The sequence below is a fragment of the Mytilus edulis genome, chromosome 4 (assembly GCF_963676685.1).
Source record: "Mytilus edulis chromosome 4, xbMytEdul2.2, whole genome shotgun sequence".
NCBI classification, from domain to species: domain Eukaryota; kingdom Metazoa; phylum Mollusca; class Bivalvia; order Mytilida; family Mytilidae; genus Mytilus; species Mytilus edulis.
The window spans coordinates 87,977,806-87,994,776 of record NC_092347.1 but is presented as its reverse complement, the minus strand read 5'-3'; the positions used below and the strand labels follow the sequence as shown (position 1 = coordinate 87,994,776).

At 34.6% G+C, this 16,971-nt stretch overlaps 1 protein-coding gene across 1 annotated transcript; it reads left to right on the top strand.

Moving 5' to 3' along the window:
* Nucleotides 1-7,501: 7,501 nt before the first annotated feature.
* LOC139520921 (uncharacterized) lies at nucleotides 7,502-11,605 on the top strand. The gene is made up of 5 exons (XM_071314004.1): nucleotides 7,502-7,668; nucleotides 7,982-8,250; nucleotides 9,161-9,548; nucleotides 10,138-10,317; nucleotides 11,213-11,605. The coding sequence occupies exons 1-5, from the start codon at nucleotides 7,599-7,601 to the stop codon at nucleotides 11,422-11,424; spliced, it is 1,119 nt and encodes a 372-aa protein (XP_071170105.1). The 5' UTR covers nucleotides 7,502-7,598; the 3' UTR covers nucleotides 11,425-11,605.
* Nucleotides 11,606-16,971: the final 5,366 nt, after the last annotated feature.

Genomic DNA, 16,971 nt, shown 5'->3' with positions numbered 1-16,971 from the left:
ATGCTATACCTTTCTACAAAAAATGCTGTTCTGAGAACCTCTAGAAAACAATTTTCCATGTTTCCAAATATATATGGTTGCAATGCAATTACATACTTCCAGGAAATTTACCAATAAAAACAATATTAAAATCAAATTGTTCCAAAGGCCAGATTAGGTAATCAATTTTCCAAAAAAAATATGCATAATATGGTTGTTTGGTACATTTAAGGACATTTGAGCAAAATGTATTCCAATATTTACAAGAATAATTTGTTTAAATAATTTGAAGCACAGCCTTACATTTTTTTCAATTGTTTCTAGAGTTACTTCTACACATATTTTCTGTAAGAAATTTCTACTTAAATCCGTTCCTATAGAGTTCTGTGTAAAACTATTCAGGCGTTTCATGGCAATGGTGACAATTTAGTAATTTAGAAATAGTTATACATCTTCACAAGACTGGCAACATTCTGTAATGATGCTACGACGATCTGAATTGTAAATCAACGTTTCTAGAGTTACTTCTTCACATATTTTCTGTAAGAAATTTCTACTTAAATCCGTTCCTATAGAGTTCTGTGTAAAACTATTCAGGCGTTTCATGGCAATGGTGACAATTTAGTAATTTAGAAATAGTGGTTATACATCTTCACAAGACTGTCAACATTCTGTTATGATGCTACGACGATCTGAATTGTAAATCAACTAATCTGGTCAACAGATGATAGTGTAACATTTGCGGATTGGTACATATGGGTAGTTCGCATCATCGTAAAAAAAAACACATTCTAGCAAAAATTAATTCTCATATTGCAACACCTCTCCGGAGACAAACAGGAGATTACTGAATTCGACAAATGCAATGGCAAAATTGACGATATAGAAATTATATCTAGTCCTTCCTGTAGCTCTGTCAATGAGATGAACATTTTAAACTCTCCTACTCGACGTAGACGCAGTAATTGTCCTCGCATTATATATTACCTTCTTTCCATGATGTCTCCAATAGAAAACTGCTGCTATTTATACAAAAACCGTAAATAAAGGCAACAGTAGTATACCGCTGTTCAAAACTCATAAATCCATGGACAAAAAACAAAATAGGTATTCATCACATTCTGCCTCACACAAAAATTAATTTTACAATTTACCTTAATATTGGAAACCACTGTTACAAAACCCCAATTCAAACCAAAACAAACTTACAGCTATTATCTCGGATATTGCAATTGACAGGTCTTTCAAACCAGTTCGCATTGGAAAAGGAGAAAAGAACCTGTCATAAATCTCTTACCAATAATGGTATAGTTGCCATCAACTTGACCAATATCCTTCATCATAAAACAGTTCAATGGAAAATACCTCCTTATTCTAAAAATTTTAAAGGCTGTGAGGTTGTTGATACTAATCAGAATTTAAAAACTGAATGTTCTGTGAATACTGAATACAAATATTGTCCCCGCTGATAAATCCCAGAAAAACATCTGTTTTGTGTATAAATCACATTATATAAACTGCTTGATAAATGAATAAGGTATTGACAGCTAACTTCGAAACTCCACATATACCCTCACGACACTTACGAAGGAGGAAATCCTAGATAATCATTGGTCTTTTCTGTGTTCCTTTGAAATTTCAACTATAGAGGAAGAATTAGATCTCCTTTACTGTATCAGAAAAATAAATTGCATAAGTCTCCTTACACATAATGTTTGGTCTTACAAGTAACTAAATTGTCTGTATTGTCCGATCCCTCGCGAACTTGTATATAAGTCGCACTCTAAACAAAGCTATCGAAATTTGTATCCTGACTTATTACTGTATTGTCCTGTCAAGTCTACCTGGCTATGGTATTTGCATGTTAATTACATCAACTGTTCCATGCACCATTTCCATATTTCTGTTTCATTTACGTCTTTGTCGTTTTCTTTGTATCATCTCACGATTTTCTCTCTACCAGCATCAACCCGGAGTGGCAGAAGGCCTAACAACCTGTAATGGTATTGTTATGGATCCTGTAGTAGTTGTTGTAATACATTCTACATCCATTGGTGAGTATGAGAACAACAACGATGTAGAGTTGACATTAAAGATTCATTCAGTCAGTTTCAACCACCCTTGGAACCCAGAACGAGCTGGTCGAAGGTGGTGCCACTATAGTTGTGGGGGTGGCTGGCAACAGATGAGCGATCTTGATGCCATCACAGAGGTGCTTGTTTTACTTGTTTTGTCTCTCAGTGGTTTTCCGAGTACATCTCACAGGGTCCCGGGTTTTACTTTTCCCTTTCAAAGTATGTATCGTCTATTTCTGATAACGATGTTGGATGTCTTCTTCTCTGGTGCCTCATAAAGTCATTTTTTTTCTGCTGATAGTATATAGACAAATGTCACATAGGGATTCTTGACACATGCAAGAGCGTGGTCCTCGAATTCTTTCGTATTAAAGCGTACTTTACATAATTTTTCTTAATGCTTGCCATTTGAAATAAAGAGAAAAAAATTTGTAAATATATTCTATATATACAAAAGTACATAGTATGTACATGATACTACTTTATATAAGCGGTTTCATTTTTTTTTCCAACGTAGTCATTTGAGTGAGAGGTTTCCTTTCCCGTCTCGATAAGATAATGTGTTTGTCTTGTTCAATGGTTTCATATCTCTTTTCAAGATCAAATTCAATTGAGGCACTTTTGCCAACATCTTGATCATAGTCGTTCATTTTGGGACCCCGCTAATAACTTGTTAACTTAGGGGATTATCCAAGCTTACATACAAGAGAGGAAAACAAACGCTTTGTCAGTTACATTTATTCATGTTTGTCATGATATTGCTTCTGCCGAAGTATTTCTCTGTTAGCATGATTCTGTACAAACTGGTGGGCGTCTTTAATTCTCTCCTGTAATAAACTTCCATACCCATTATTAGCAGGAATGGACTCTTCACTTTCCTTGAGAGTTCGTACATAATATCAACAGTAGTAACCACAACTCTTCCGATTATCATACGGTTCGGAGTGCACCCGGCTGTTTCGTGTACAGCTGTTCTGTGTGCCATCATCACATAGGGTAGGGGCTGATCCCAGTTGGTTCGATGCTCATCAACATACGCACTTAGCATTTTAACTAGCGTACTGTTAAACCTCTCAACCACATCATCATACTGTCGTCCTTGACCGAAATGAATCATTGTTGGTACACCGAATTTGCGAATAATTTCTGTTACTAATATATTTGCAACGGTCGATGCTTCCATGTCATCCATGGGAAAGATTTCTCTTTATTTTGTGTAATAATTCCCTATCACCAGAATGTACTAATCAATCTGCATAGGGGCTTTCTTTCGTTTCTGTGGGTCTTTCTTTCTTACACAGGTCTCACATCCTGTTCTGTAGGCCACCATATCACGACGCACTCCAGGTCAGTAAAACATATCTTTTAATCTTTCTATATTTTTTTTTATAATTCCAAGATGTCCTGATGTCTTATTGTCATGGCATTGCTGTAAAACGGCATGCCTCCTGTGCTTTTCACAATATACCGTTATCAACTGTCAAGGTTTTGTATTGCAACTATTAACTCGTAAGGTGTACTACCACCATGATTTTCTCCTGTCTTTGTTAAATTTGCACTTTTCAAAAAATTGTACAAAATTTAATTTTTTGTTTCAAATAAAGAAGTACTTGGCATGAGTAAATTTTTATCCTGTCCAGTACTGTAGGGGAAAAAATCACATAACATTTCATTGCATATAAGAAAATATGGAAGTTAACCAAACAAATTTCTCCCTTATTTAACCTATGTTCAAGCTTTAGTAACCATGTAACCTCAAGTTTCCAAAATATTCTACAGAAACCCCAAACGAAAAAACAATTGTGTTTTGAAATACACAAGATATATGTTGATGATCCAAAAATGTTTTACTGCAATTTAATGTAGGATCAATTACCAACAACTGTCAAATTTAAGGGAATATTTTTTTCGACCTATTTTCGTATGCAACCGGATGTGACGTACTATGATTTTGGTGGTATTATACATTAACTGCATAATAATGTTCCCCAATTTCTTTGAAAACGGGTTTTTTGCAAATGTGCCGCTGCAGTTCAGTCACAACTCTTTCCAAGCCCATATGGCAGTTTTAGGCCGACCACTCACTTCTTCCTCTACCTGTCAATAACCTGGACAAAGATCTAAAGACGAGAACCACTTGTTACCAGCTAGCTGCTCCAATGAATGGTCTGTTTGAGGCAACAGATACGGGTCTTTTACCATAACCGCATTGATTCGACAATAATCTACACAGAAACGAGTCGATCTGTCCTTCTTTTTAACAAGTACGATCTCTGATGACCATGGCCCTTCAAACGGCTACATCCCTTACAAGCTATGTTCAGCTTTGTTCCATTTGCTTAAAATAATGACGTGTGTTATTGGTTCAATGTCTGGGCATACCATTTTCTGTGTTCTGTAAAATAAAGCGTGCAAAACTATAGTTATCGTGGCACCAGTGTCTATTAAAAACGTTGTACGCTGATAATGAACTGCGACGTCAATCTACACACAAGCTTCCATATTTGAAACATCTGCTCCTACGTTAATTCTTATTCTTTCCACTCGCCTTTGTCGACTGTTGTAGTGTAAATGACGCACTTTTCCGTCTCGCCTACCATTTTTCCATTATATACTGCTTCTTAGGAGCTCTACATTCATTTCTAAAATGTCCAAATCTTCCACGATTGTAGCACTGTATCTTTTCTTTCCATCCAGGTATATGGGTATTGGAGCCTTTCGTTTTCTTATCGCTTTTAAAACTATCAAGTTCTTTTTGGAGGGATTCAGTTTTTACGGAAAGGTTTCAATCATTTTTGTTATTTTGTCATGAGACTCATTTCGTTCAGTGCATGCGGCGCGCAAATGACCTCTGCCACTGCCAGTGTCGTATTTTTCAGCCTTGTAAGAGGCTTCTTATTCTACAGCAAGAAATATTGTTTGGTTTAGATTTTTCGGCCGCCCTGTCTTTGGTTTTTAAAAGTTATGTTTTATGATGCGTTTAAATTTCCCTTGTGTCTCACTCCATTTGATGTATTTTGTATGTGTCTGTCTCATTAGCAATCATACGACATCTTGCAAACCTTCTACAAAATAGTAATTTCGTTGCTAAAATAACTTCGTTTCTACAAAACATAAACTGAACTTGAAAAACTTTAAAAATAAGAAATGTCTTTTCATTTACTAAGCGTTTTCTTTTCTAACAACAAATTTCCAGTTAACAAGTGCTCTGACATTTCGTCTTCTTTTTATCCTCAATTGACTTATAATGTGTCCCATAGTTCTGTCGCATATTCATTTGATAAAAACCTGGATATCACGTCTTTCATTTCAAAGTTAGTATCTATAACCTCCGTCCTTTGGTGTACTTTTATCAGAATATTTTCATTCAAGTTTAATTCGTATCGGATGTAATTGTATTTCAATAGCAATTTAATTCAAATGTTAATGTACAAATGTGAATTAATGTTTCGGAAGTCAAAGTATGCAGAGTTAAAAACAAATAACATAAATGTTCAAGCTAAGGTTCTGGTCATGGATATTACGAATTGAACATTTCAAAAGTACAAGAGGAAATACCAATCAAATTTAAAAGAAATTCGCTATACCTTAAAAGTGCAAATGTTTCATTGACTGCACTGTATTTATACATAAATCTTGACAATCATAATTTTCTCTGGTTTTTAAATGTATATCTCTCGTATCGCTTTTCTCTATCCTTTTTTCAAATGGTCAGTTGGATTCTTGATTTCCGTGTTCTATAGTAGTTTATAACTTTTAAGACATCCATTGTATGTCCTTGATTTATCATGTTTGTTTATTCTTATCATCATCCTTTTCGGCCATTAGATATAAATATTTGAGGGAAACTGTTTGCTCCTTTTTATCGTAATCGTATCCAAATTTTCAGGAAATTGTATGCTCCTTTATGGTGTTTTACGGGGGAAAACACGTAATGTCTTTACTGTCATGTGGCTGAAGGGTTTTCTGGAGCTAACACCATTTATGCTTCTTTCAAGAGAATGTTACAATTTAGAAATTTAGATATAAAGGGCCGGTGCTACTTACTGGTGAGCTCCCAAAGACTGTTCACATGATCATTTTGCATGTTAGTTTTCCTTATCATCATACTTATTGGTAAAAAAAAATCACGAAATCATATCCTCCTATTTGGTCTCCTCTCATAGTCCAGTTGTCAAGGTCAAGTTCAAGTTTTCGAGCTCAAGTGCGTATATCTTAGATACTATTAGCAATATGTCAACTACTAGTATATTAAATGTATGGCATCATTGTTAGGTGTACAAGTCCTGCTCAATGTTAAGATCTTCTTTTTTTCTGTGTTTCTAATACTGTAATAGGTCAACTGTTGGTGTATGTAATGGGTAGAAGGTATATATGTTTGTCTGGTCGGAAATTATCTGACTACGACCTCATTGCCATGGTTCATTGGTCAATTTTAAGTTTTTCTCGTTAAGTATGGTTCACAGAAGCTACTAGTATATGCAATAAGGTCAACCATATTTAAAGCATGTAATGATTGAAGGGGTACATGATACTTTCTGCAATAACGATCTTTAACAAGGATCAAAGCCCATACCGCATAGTCAGCAAAGAACTGTCGACTTGTCCTTTACAGCTATCAATGCCAAAGGGTTATCTGCTTCTGTTTATGTTTCATAAGTGTATTGGTCTGAGTTTCATCATTCAGCTACGCATATAAGACATTTTAACGAGTCGAAGCTCTAGTAAATTTCATTCCGTCGGAAGGGGACGGTCAATGGTTGATCCGTGTTAAGAGAGAGCCATATCTCTTGCACGTTAAAGACGCCCTTACAGATTTCGAAAAAGAGCAGGCTAATGCCGCTACAAGGCAGCACTCGCACCCGCAAAGTGGAAAGGGATTAACATAAGTTGCAAAACTTGTTTCCCAATCCACTATAAATAAATATGTTTAAACTAAACTAAATTTCATTTTTTGATGACCAAACAAATGCGCCTACAATTGCACGCTTTAATTTTTTTTATTTGCGTGACATTTAAGCCACAATCCAGACGTAGGTATACTACGCCATACGTACATGCATTAAAGAATCACCAATACACATCCTCCTCTAGAACGTCAGCTTTAATGAAAATAACTTCCTTTATATTTTCATTTGAAATCATATGCTAATAATTATCTTAAACAAACATAAAATAACGCGTGTTAAACGAAATGATATAATTGGTGACTGACGTTTTTACGTAGAGAGCACATTTCTATTTTAATATTGTTACTTTCATTAATGCTTTCCCGACCAAACAAGCCCCCAAAATAATCACGATAATCCAGCAAGATCGACGTGTTATGGATTTAGAGGAATAGTTGTGTATAACTTATCAAGATATATGTAATTTTGGACAAACATTAATATTTACTTAATATTTTGGAATTAAATTTATCAGCTGTCATTGGTGAAAAAATCACGTGGTTTGCTGGTCTTATCCTTACTTCACGACTTCTGCCAAAGTCATTTCAATTAAAAGCCGTTATGTAAGATGATCAAATGGATTTAAGTAGCAAGAATGGATTTTTTACAACTGAATATTTGGCTAATATCATTAATATTGTTAAGTGAAGGATTCATGTTTAAAAGTAAGCTTTTACTAGAATGAAATACAATGTTTGTTGATGATTTTTAGTCAGACGGGTATAAAATAATTTATTCGTTGATGAATTCTTTAAACTTGAGATATCTATTTTGTTCAACTTAAATTGTGTTTTCGTATCTCTATATATTTAAAGAGAGAGTGGGAAAATAAGTAAATTCTTCATGAATGAATGCAAATTAAATTGATTTTCATTATACCATATCATCATTGGCAATTATTAAATTTTAAATTATTAATCATTACATTTATTAGAATCAAAATAAGTTATAGTTTTATGTTTTATGTTTTCATTTTAGGAAGATTTAAAAGATACCCAACACCGCCGCCGCCACCAACGACTTCAGTGGTACAACTTACTGCACAAACTTATAGGGCAATAGTGAACGATTCTGTACCCATTACATGTCCACAGAATAAGATTATACGAAAAAGAATGTCACATTCAGCAGATAGCTTACAAAGCATGCTGATAGAAAAAGGGGGAGCAATAATTCCACAACTCATTGCGACGGAGGATGATTCTGCAAGAAAATTTAAAAACTTGCTCAATTTTGGAACATTCGTGGTAAGTTGTCAAGTATTTGACTAATTGATGATATTAATATTAATCATAGATTTAATAATTAATGTATACTAGAAAAAACTGCTAACAGAGCGAAAAATTCACCATGTCCATAGGCGGATCCAGGGGGGGCCTGGGGGCGCCCCCCCCCCCCCCTTTCATGGGAAAAATTTGGTTGATTATATAGGGAATCACTGAAGCATGACTGGAGTGGGCCCCCTCTTAGGTCAGTCAGCGGGCCCCCCTTAGGAAAAGTTCTGGATCCGCCACTGATTGTCCATATGTTTGTAGATATCATATCTAAAAATAACATTTACTTGTTTATAAGTAGTTGTTTTTTATTTGAAATTTTCTTTTAAGTCTATGCTCTGCAATGTGAACCAAAAACATTATTAACGGAAATAAGATAAGGGGATGCACAGTAAATATAATAAAGATTGTGTGAATATTTTAATGAAATCTACCCATTGAGAAATTGAAATGCGCTCAGTTGTCTAGGCGGAGTGCTGGAAAGTTACATTGAAATCCTCTCATTTGACTAAAATGAAGTTGTGGAATATTGAATCGGAGCCATAACAGTTGTAGAGGCGGAATTATGGAATGCTGCATTAAAATCCACTCTCAGACTGTTGCTTAGAAGAGAATACTCTATGTGCTATATATATTTTTTGCATGTACACAATTGTGTTATCTCGTGTATTTTTTGGCATAACATTTAGGATTTTGGTCCTCAATGCTCTCCAACTTCGTACTTTATTTGGCCTTTTTAAAGTGTTTAGATTCGAGCGTCACAGATGAGTCTTTTGTAGACGAAACGCGCGTCTGGCGTAAATACAAAATTTAATCATGGTATCTATGATGAGTTTATTTGTAGAGTATTTATGCATACATTTATTTATTTGTTTATTTTCAGGACGAAGAAGGTATAGACAATCATTTTGAAAGTGTAAAATCTCCTCTTTATAAAGATAAACTTGAAGACGATTTACAAAAGTGGAATCATGTGATTAATTCCATTAAAAGTGCAAATAATTCAAAAAGTGCTAATACAACTTTACTTGAATCTATAAGTGACATTGTTCATAATAATATCAACACAACCATTCCAGCTATGGAAATTCATACGACAGAGAGTTCTAACTCAGCAATTCATCATACAATCTCAGATTTTCTCGTACAAAATGACATAACATTACAACAATTATTGGACTATGTGAAATCTATGAAAATTTCCACAAATCCCAAAATTTTGATGTCATTACAACAACACAAATTCAAAAGAAAGAAACGAAACGCAGGAGGTAGGTGACAAATCTTAATTGTTATGACAGAACAGAGTAACATACTATTTTTGAAGAAACAAAAAAAAAAAAAAAAAGGGGGGGGAGGGGAGGGAGTTCTACCATAAGATTGTAGAGGGGAGAGTCGGAGGAAATTTTAAGAAACAGGACGAGTGAGTTAAATTTCATGTATAATAAATGATGGTAAACATGTACCTTGTGTGTTGTCTCTGCTCGGCGAATTTGGTGATCTCGTGTTGTTGCCGCAAGCAGCATTAATAATCTTTTGAATTTATATAAATTGTTCCCTTTTAAGGGAGCCATTTACATTTACCTCAAATTAAAATTGTTTATTTTTGTGCAGCCGTTTATTTCAGTTTCAATGATTTACACGTTTAGAATAAAACAAATTTCAGGTAAAAACTATTTAATACCACATTGTTGGGAAATCGTAATTTTTAATATACTATTACCACTTCACGACAGATAATGAAAGCTTATTTGGTAATACCTGAATAACTGGAATCATTGATATGCGTATATTTTTAGACTGAATCTAAACATGGACCATAATAATAATTAAAAAAACAAAAATTATTGTCGATTTCAGGTTCAACATCTATACAACAATATTGTGTAAAGAAAGGTGCCCCTGTTAAGAACAGTTTATTGAGCCTCTGTGGCGAATGTGCTGTCACAACGTTACTACCACAAGATCGGTATCCTAGGAAACTAAACGAGGCTGTGTGTGATAACACTGATCTAACATGTCTTAGCTTTAGTGGGAGGCGTAAGTACTCTTTTAGAAACTTTATTCTAGTTTAAAAACAAATGTTTTATATTATTGGTTAAATATTCGTTCCACCGCCTTTTTATCCACCGCATCAATGAGTGATTTCGTTATTGTTAGACCGTTTATAGGTTGTTACATGACCTAAGTAGTACTAAAACATATCTTCAAAAAAAAGTTACAGGTACAACTTATTCTCACGAATTGTCACCTTTCTAGAATTTTTTGCTGTTACATTGATACGTTTGAATCATGATTTTTTTAAATAGTTTTGAAATAAGTGTACGGTGTAAGGAATGATACTGAAAATGCATGAAATATTTGTCACTGGACGCCAAAACGTAACAATCAATCAATCGAAAATTTCATCGTTGCGATCAAAATATTCCACATGCACCACACATTATTAATAGTATTGGTTGCCTGGCAGAAGAAAAACATGAAACATAAAGAAAATAAAGGAGACGTGGGGTTGACGTCAACGAGACAGAAACTAAACGAAATTAATATCAAAAAGACATTTAGGGGTCAACACGCATTTCTCAACCGAAGATACAGGCGTCATTAACAACTGTTGCAAAAAGATTTAACAAAGACTACAAACGATTTTTTGTCATTAACCAAGTCTTCGAATGGAAAAAATATATGACAGAAGAAAACCGTCGACAAGGAGCAAATACTTTTAGTGCAAATAATATAAGCGATAGTGTAAATGCCTCTACACTCCCTTTAACCTTAGAAGTATTATGTATAGTAAAAATTATTAATCTGTAACAGGTTCCAACTTATTTTTGAACGTCACCATGTTAACATATAAAAAAATACTTTGTAATATAGAATGTGTATACGTAAAATAAATGACTGAAGTAGTAATATTCTGTTTTCTCTATTTCAGCACAGGGTGCATGCATTCCCGGAATAATTAATTTAACATTTTTACGACGTCGTCCTGGATCTTGTCGGATGATGATTAGGACGGGAGAGGTAGTTGATGTGGATGAATGGGAGCCGTACACACAGAGAGTTAGAACAGGTTGTCATTGTGCCATTGATAAGCGTTCTTATATAATACCGCGCATAGACGGTTTCGCTCCAATTGTGGGATAAAGTGCCAGCTGAGTTTAGACCTAGCTGGTTTGTCATCATGCCATTTATAAACGTTGTTATAATACCACAAAAAGACGGTTTAGCTCCTATTGTTGGATAAAGTGCAAGCTGTTGTGTACATTCTTGATTTGGTTTTTTATTTATGTTGGTTTTTTGACGTTGAATAAAAAAGTTCAAGCAGTTATAATGTTTTTACTAATTTTCCAAGAGAAAAAATACATTACCGACACTGTTTTACACTTTAATGAACATTTGCATCAGTTATGCCTGATACATTGTACTATGAAATAATTTCTAGAAGATCCGGTGAAATATCAAAATTGTCAATAAGCTTAACCGAACCCTGTCGCTGAAAGATTTGAACAGGAGTTGGACTTTGCAGACGTCTAGATTAATCATAACGATTTTCTTCATATAAGCACAAACACAAATAATGCATATATTGAATTAAAGATGAATATATATAAGCTTATAAATACTGTGTTTCACTTAACTTTCCGTGTGCTTGCAGTAGCGCTCATATTGCATAACAGCTATATTTGTGTTAATTCTACTCTGAGGTACAGCAGCCGAAATAGCAGTGTGTGACGAAATGATTGAATCAGTAGGTTAAACTACATTGGGCTTACTTTCCGTAACAATTGACTCAGTAGGGTTGAGATATAAAAATCTACATTAATTGAAAAAAAGATGTGGTATGATTCCAATGAGACAAATAGCCATCCTATACACATACAAATGCAATCAACAATTACTACGCGTCACAAAACGGCCTTCTGTATTGACAAAACTCATTCATTGACAAGCCATATAGTAAGCTTTGAAAAGTGAAACAAATATCTGTCAGATTTAAGGAAAATTACATTAAATGAAAACAAAACCTGTGGCAAATGATAACCAACGACTATCCCAGGTCTAACGCTTCATGGGATGGGGCAAACTTTAAAATTCAGTTAAAAAGGACTTGACTCGTTTATTTGCAATTTTCACAAACATAACTTACAAAATGGTCAAAGACATGACCTATCGTTCCAAGAGTATCCTTAATTACCGAAATCTATCTTAAAGCACAACTTCCACCATTTACTTGTAGATAGACCATGTTTTCTATATTACAGTATAAACCGATGCACTTCCATAAGATTTAGGGTGAAAATGCCATACACCGACGGAGAAGAACTTGATCTTGCTCATCTATACTATTAAACGAGAAGACCTCATTTTGTGTGTCGCTTCTCCTCCTTCCACAATAAATTAATCATGTATAGTCGCATTTGTCATCCATTCTTATGATCATTCAGTTTGGGTTATTTTGGGAGAAAAACGAAAAAAAATGCGTCCGGATATTTTCCCTTCATTGGACAAAACTTTAAGTCAGATTAAACTTCCGGTTTGTGTCTTTCTGTACTTTGAACATACAAAGTCTATGAATAAAGTGTATACATTTGCTTTCTGCTATCATTTTGAGTTCTAGCATTTATCATCCTTGCTTCCCCGCGATATCGCGGGTGTGTTCTAGTTGCCTTTTATACAAGTATCGACATGATCCATAACTGGATAGCAATATATGTTTAGTTATGTATTAAACTAAATTGGTAATACAATCGATATTAGTTCAGAAAAAGGCAAAGATCTTACTAAAATATTTAACTGAAGTTTATTAAACAAAATTACAGTTTATTTTTCGAGCTTTATAAATAACATTACAATTACAATTGGAATGTGATCAGCCATTTCTAATACTATTGCTTAATGCGGGGTTCACACATTGCCGATTATTGCTCCCGTTTGAGATCAGACAGCGATACGACACGAAAAGTGAAAAAGTCGGATTAGTATCCTCAATTATCTGGAATGTCCTATCATTGTTTGAACGCAGTCGTTTTAGTTCGTAACAGATTCCTACTGGTCGGGAAGGGTCCGAATAGTTCGGCAAAGCACCCCGACAGTTAGGTGCGTCCCGTAACATTCGGGGAAACTCAGCCGATTTTGTCTAGTCGGATTACAATCGTGCCTATGTCGTGACAGATTCTGCTATATCGGATCGAATTCCTAACAATGTTCTGTGTATTCAGCACGGTGTCCTGTGGAACGGGAATGATCTGGAGAAGTCCCGACAATAACAGAATACAATACGACTGAGACCAGACAAAGCCGTTTGCAATACGATAGAGCGGACCGTGATAGGATTACGTTCCGACAGTACCTGATCATCCCGATTATGCCGACAGTTTTCGAACGGATAACTTCCGTCAGCGTCGGTTCACTGTCTTGTCACTATCTGATCTCTGTCGGATTACATTCGGTAGAATCGGGACGCAGTCGTGACAGACTCGGTCGAATTTTACCTGGCGAAATATACAAATCGAATTTCCATCCACGATTCACAGGATCTTGATCAGACTTTTGACAAATTTTAATCGGGAATGGTCCTGTCAAGGACGGCAGTAAAAATCGTGAATGTGTGACCCCAGCTTAAGGTGAAGACAAATAACTTCTCTGTGTGTATATAAGGTAAAACAAAAAAAGTAATTTACAGTAAAGAAAACATTGATTTTGTTATTTAACATATATATCTATCCAGTATACTTATCCTCGGTTGTGACTCCGCTTGCAATGAGGGAAAGGTGCCTTCGGTAGAACTGATTTTTTACTGTTCTGGGTCACCTGAGTTCATCCTATATTTTAGTGATTTCGTGCAAATAATCTTTAGTTTCAATTTAAAATATAGACCTCTGATTTCGTTTTTATGAGGTTGAATTTTAATTAGATTCAAGTTGTCTTATGTCTCTGTGAAGTGTATTATGGTCTGTATACTAGTATTCCTTTTCTTTTTCATGGGACTATTTTTTTAGGATTTACGGTTTTTGTCTTTTCCTATCTGGGAACTTCCAAATCTTTTTCAACATCGAAAGCAAATTAATTCATCCTAAAGAACTAGATAAACTTTCGTTTATTTGTATAAACGAAACATCATAGAATACATAAGGGAAAATTGACAATAAGGAACATGAAATCGTTCCTTTTTGTATATATAATTACATTGTTTAGAAGTGTCATACGGATCCATTATTTTTGCTGAATGATATAATTGACCGAAGCATTCCAAACGTTAAATTCCAATTACGTACTCAAGTCAACACCAATGTGAGAACTATGTCAATTTCCAAGCAACCTCGAGAGACAAAATCATTGTGAATAACTTAAACGAATTATATCACGGATCAACCCTAAACAAGAATATCATCACCAACAAAAAATAAAGGCAACAGTAGTATACCGCTGTTCGAAATTCATAAATCAATTGAGGAAAAAACAAATCCGGGTTACAAACTTAAACTGAGGGAAACACATCACTCTCAAACAAAAACTCTTAATAAAGATTTGTCATAACACAGCTAAAAACCTGGTTATTGGTCCTTAAACAGGCACATTACTAGTAATATGTTGTTTGGCAAAACTAATGTTGGTGGTTTGTTTAGTTTTCTATCCTCCTATCTTGTGCCGGACGGAACGTGACTTTCCATTTTGATGAAGCGTAAAATTCTGAGAAAAAAGACAACGTCTATATTGCAAATTCCCGTAATATAGAATGCGACAGAATCATAATAGATCGGGCATGGTGTATTTCAAAAACATACTACACAAACCATGTACGCATTTGACAACACCGGAAGAAAAAGCTGCGCTTCAATCTCTGCTCTTCGTCTCAACGTTAATACAGAGGCTTCAACATAAAGCAAAAGCTCTCACCAATTTGCTAATCAAAAACAAATAAAGAAAAAGCAGACAAATAACAACTAACAACACATCTTCTAAAAAGCAATACTAGGCACAAGCGCAAATAGTTGTTGGAAGAAAACACACCGACGTGCTGAGCTGGACGTGCTCACAAATCTCTTCACACCACATGTAGGCACTAATATAGACCTTTTTTCTACCTTTATACCTTTTTATAACACTAATGTATGTTAGTAAAAATAATCTACGTGTGCTCTCCACCCGCACATCAAAACCATGTCTTAAATATAAAACAAGAAGTAAAATACTGGACATTCCATTTAAGAATAGAATGACCACTAATCTAAAGAAGGAAACAAAATACAAACTAGTAATTGGAAAGTGTGGTTAAATGCACAGGAAGTATCCAGAAAAAAACAGCAACCTATGAACCTTGATATAACGTATTATATTAAGGTGTGTTAGATTTTAAAAAAATCTGAGACAAGTGCCTGTGTCAAAATGTGCTCGCTACTAGAGTAGTCTTCTACCGAACGGTATTTGCACTGTGACACCTATTGAATGAATACTGCAGCTCAAAAAGTTAAACAAATGTACTAAACAATTTCATGAAGTCTTCATATCAAATTCATTTGAAATCGGCAGCATTTTTTAGAGACCAGTAAGTATTCAAAATCGCCAGTACATCAGAAGGAAAAAAACTTCAAAGGAAATTGTCATTATTCCAAATGTAATGGTTTGTCAAGTATTTATGATATTTACTTTAGGAGTGGAATATGTTTAAACCGAAATCTTACGAAACCTTTGATTAAATTTCCACTTGATTTTTTTAAAAGAGGAAGACGGATTTTTTTATTTCTGCAGATGCGTATAGGTATAATTGCTAAATGGTAACCAGATATTATAAGCATTAAACTTGACTTCAAAGGAGAATGCATGTTTTCTGACAACTATATGCAAACTCTTGGATTAAAGGATTTATTATTTGAAACATATAATCTAATATTGCATGTTCATTATCAATTAATTAACAGCTGTGTATGTATTTTCGAGGCGTATAAACAGCATAATTTATAATCTTAATTCTATCATCTTTGACATAAATATCATTTAAACTAATCCTCCGTTGACACTGTGTGTGGTTGTCATGATGGCACCTTCTCCTGTCTGTTATCTGGGTGGTGTCTAGTCATTAAATTAAATAATTTTGATAATCTCGACAGATACAGACATTCCAAGGGCAATCCGCCACATATTTCTCACGTTTTTCTAACATAAGAAAAAGTTTACACATTCAATACGAAATGAAGTGTTTGTTTGTTGGTGGGGGTGTGCATTATGGAAAAGACGATCAGCGTAAATCCAGATAATAGGTTATTGACCAAACATTTTGGCTAATCGTCTATCCCTTATATTGATTGGTTAATTTTACCATTTCCTTGATCAAAATCGTCAAATAAGAATAAATAAACCAAAACAAATAGACGTCCAAACATGGTGCAGTCACAGTTTTTGTCGCTAAAATTATCGCTCGGCAGCAAAACATATCATATATATTTGTAAACCACTTGTATATGATTTTGAAAAGTCCACTCGAGGTTAAACATTACTTTTCAAAATCGTGATTACAACAAAGTATACAAACAAACAATCGGTTGAGAAAGAAAAAGAGAGAGGATTGAAATGTTAACAGAACAAGTTTGATCCCGCCACTTGTGCATGTGTCTGACCCTAGATTTAACTCGAACATCGCCAGTGGTTATTTTATAGCATTGTTTAATCATTATCATTTATTTGAATAAAATA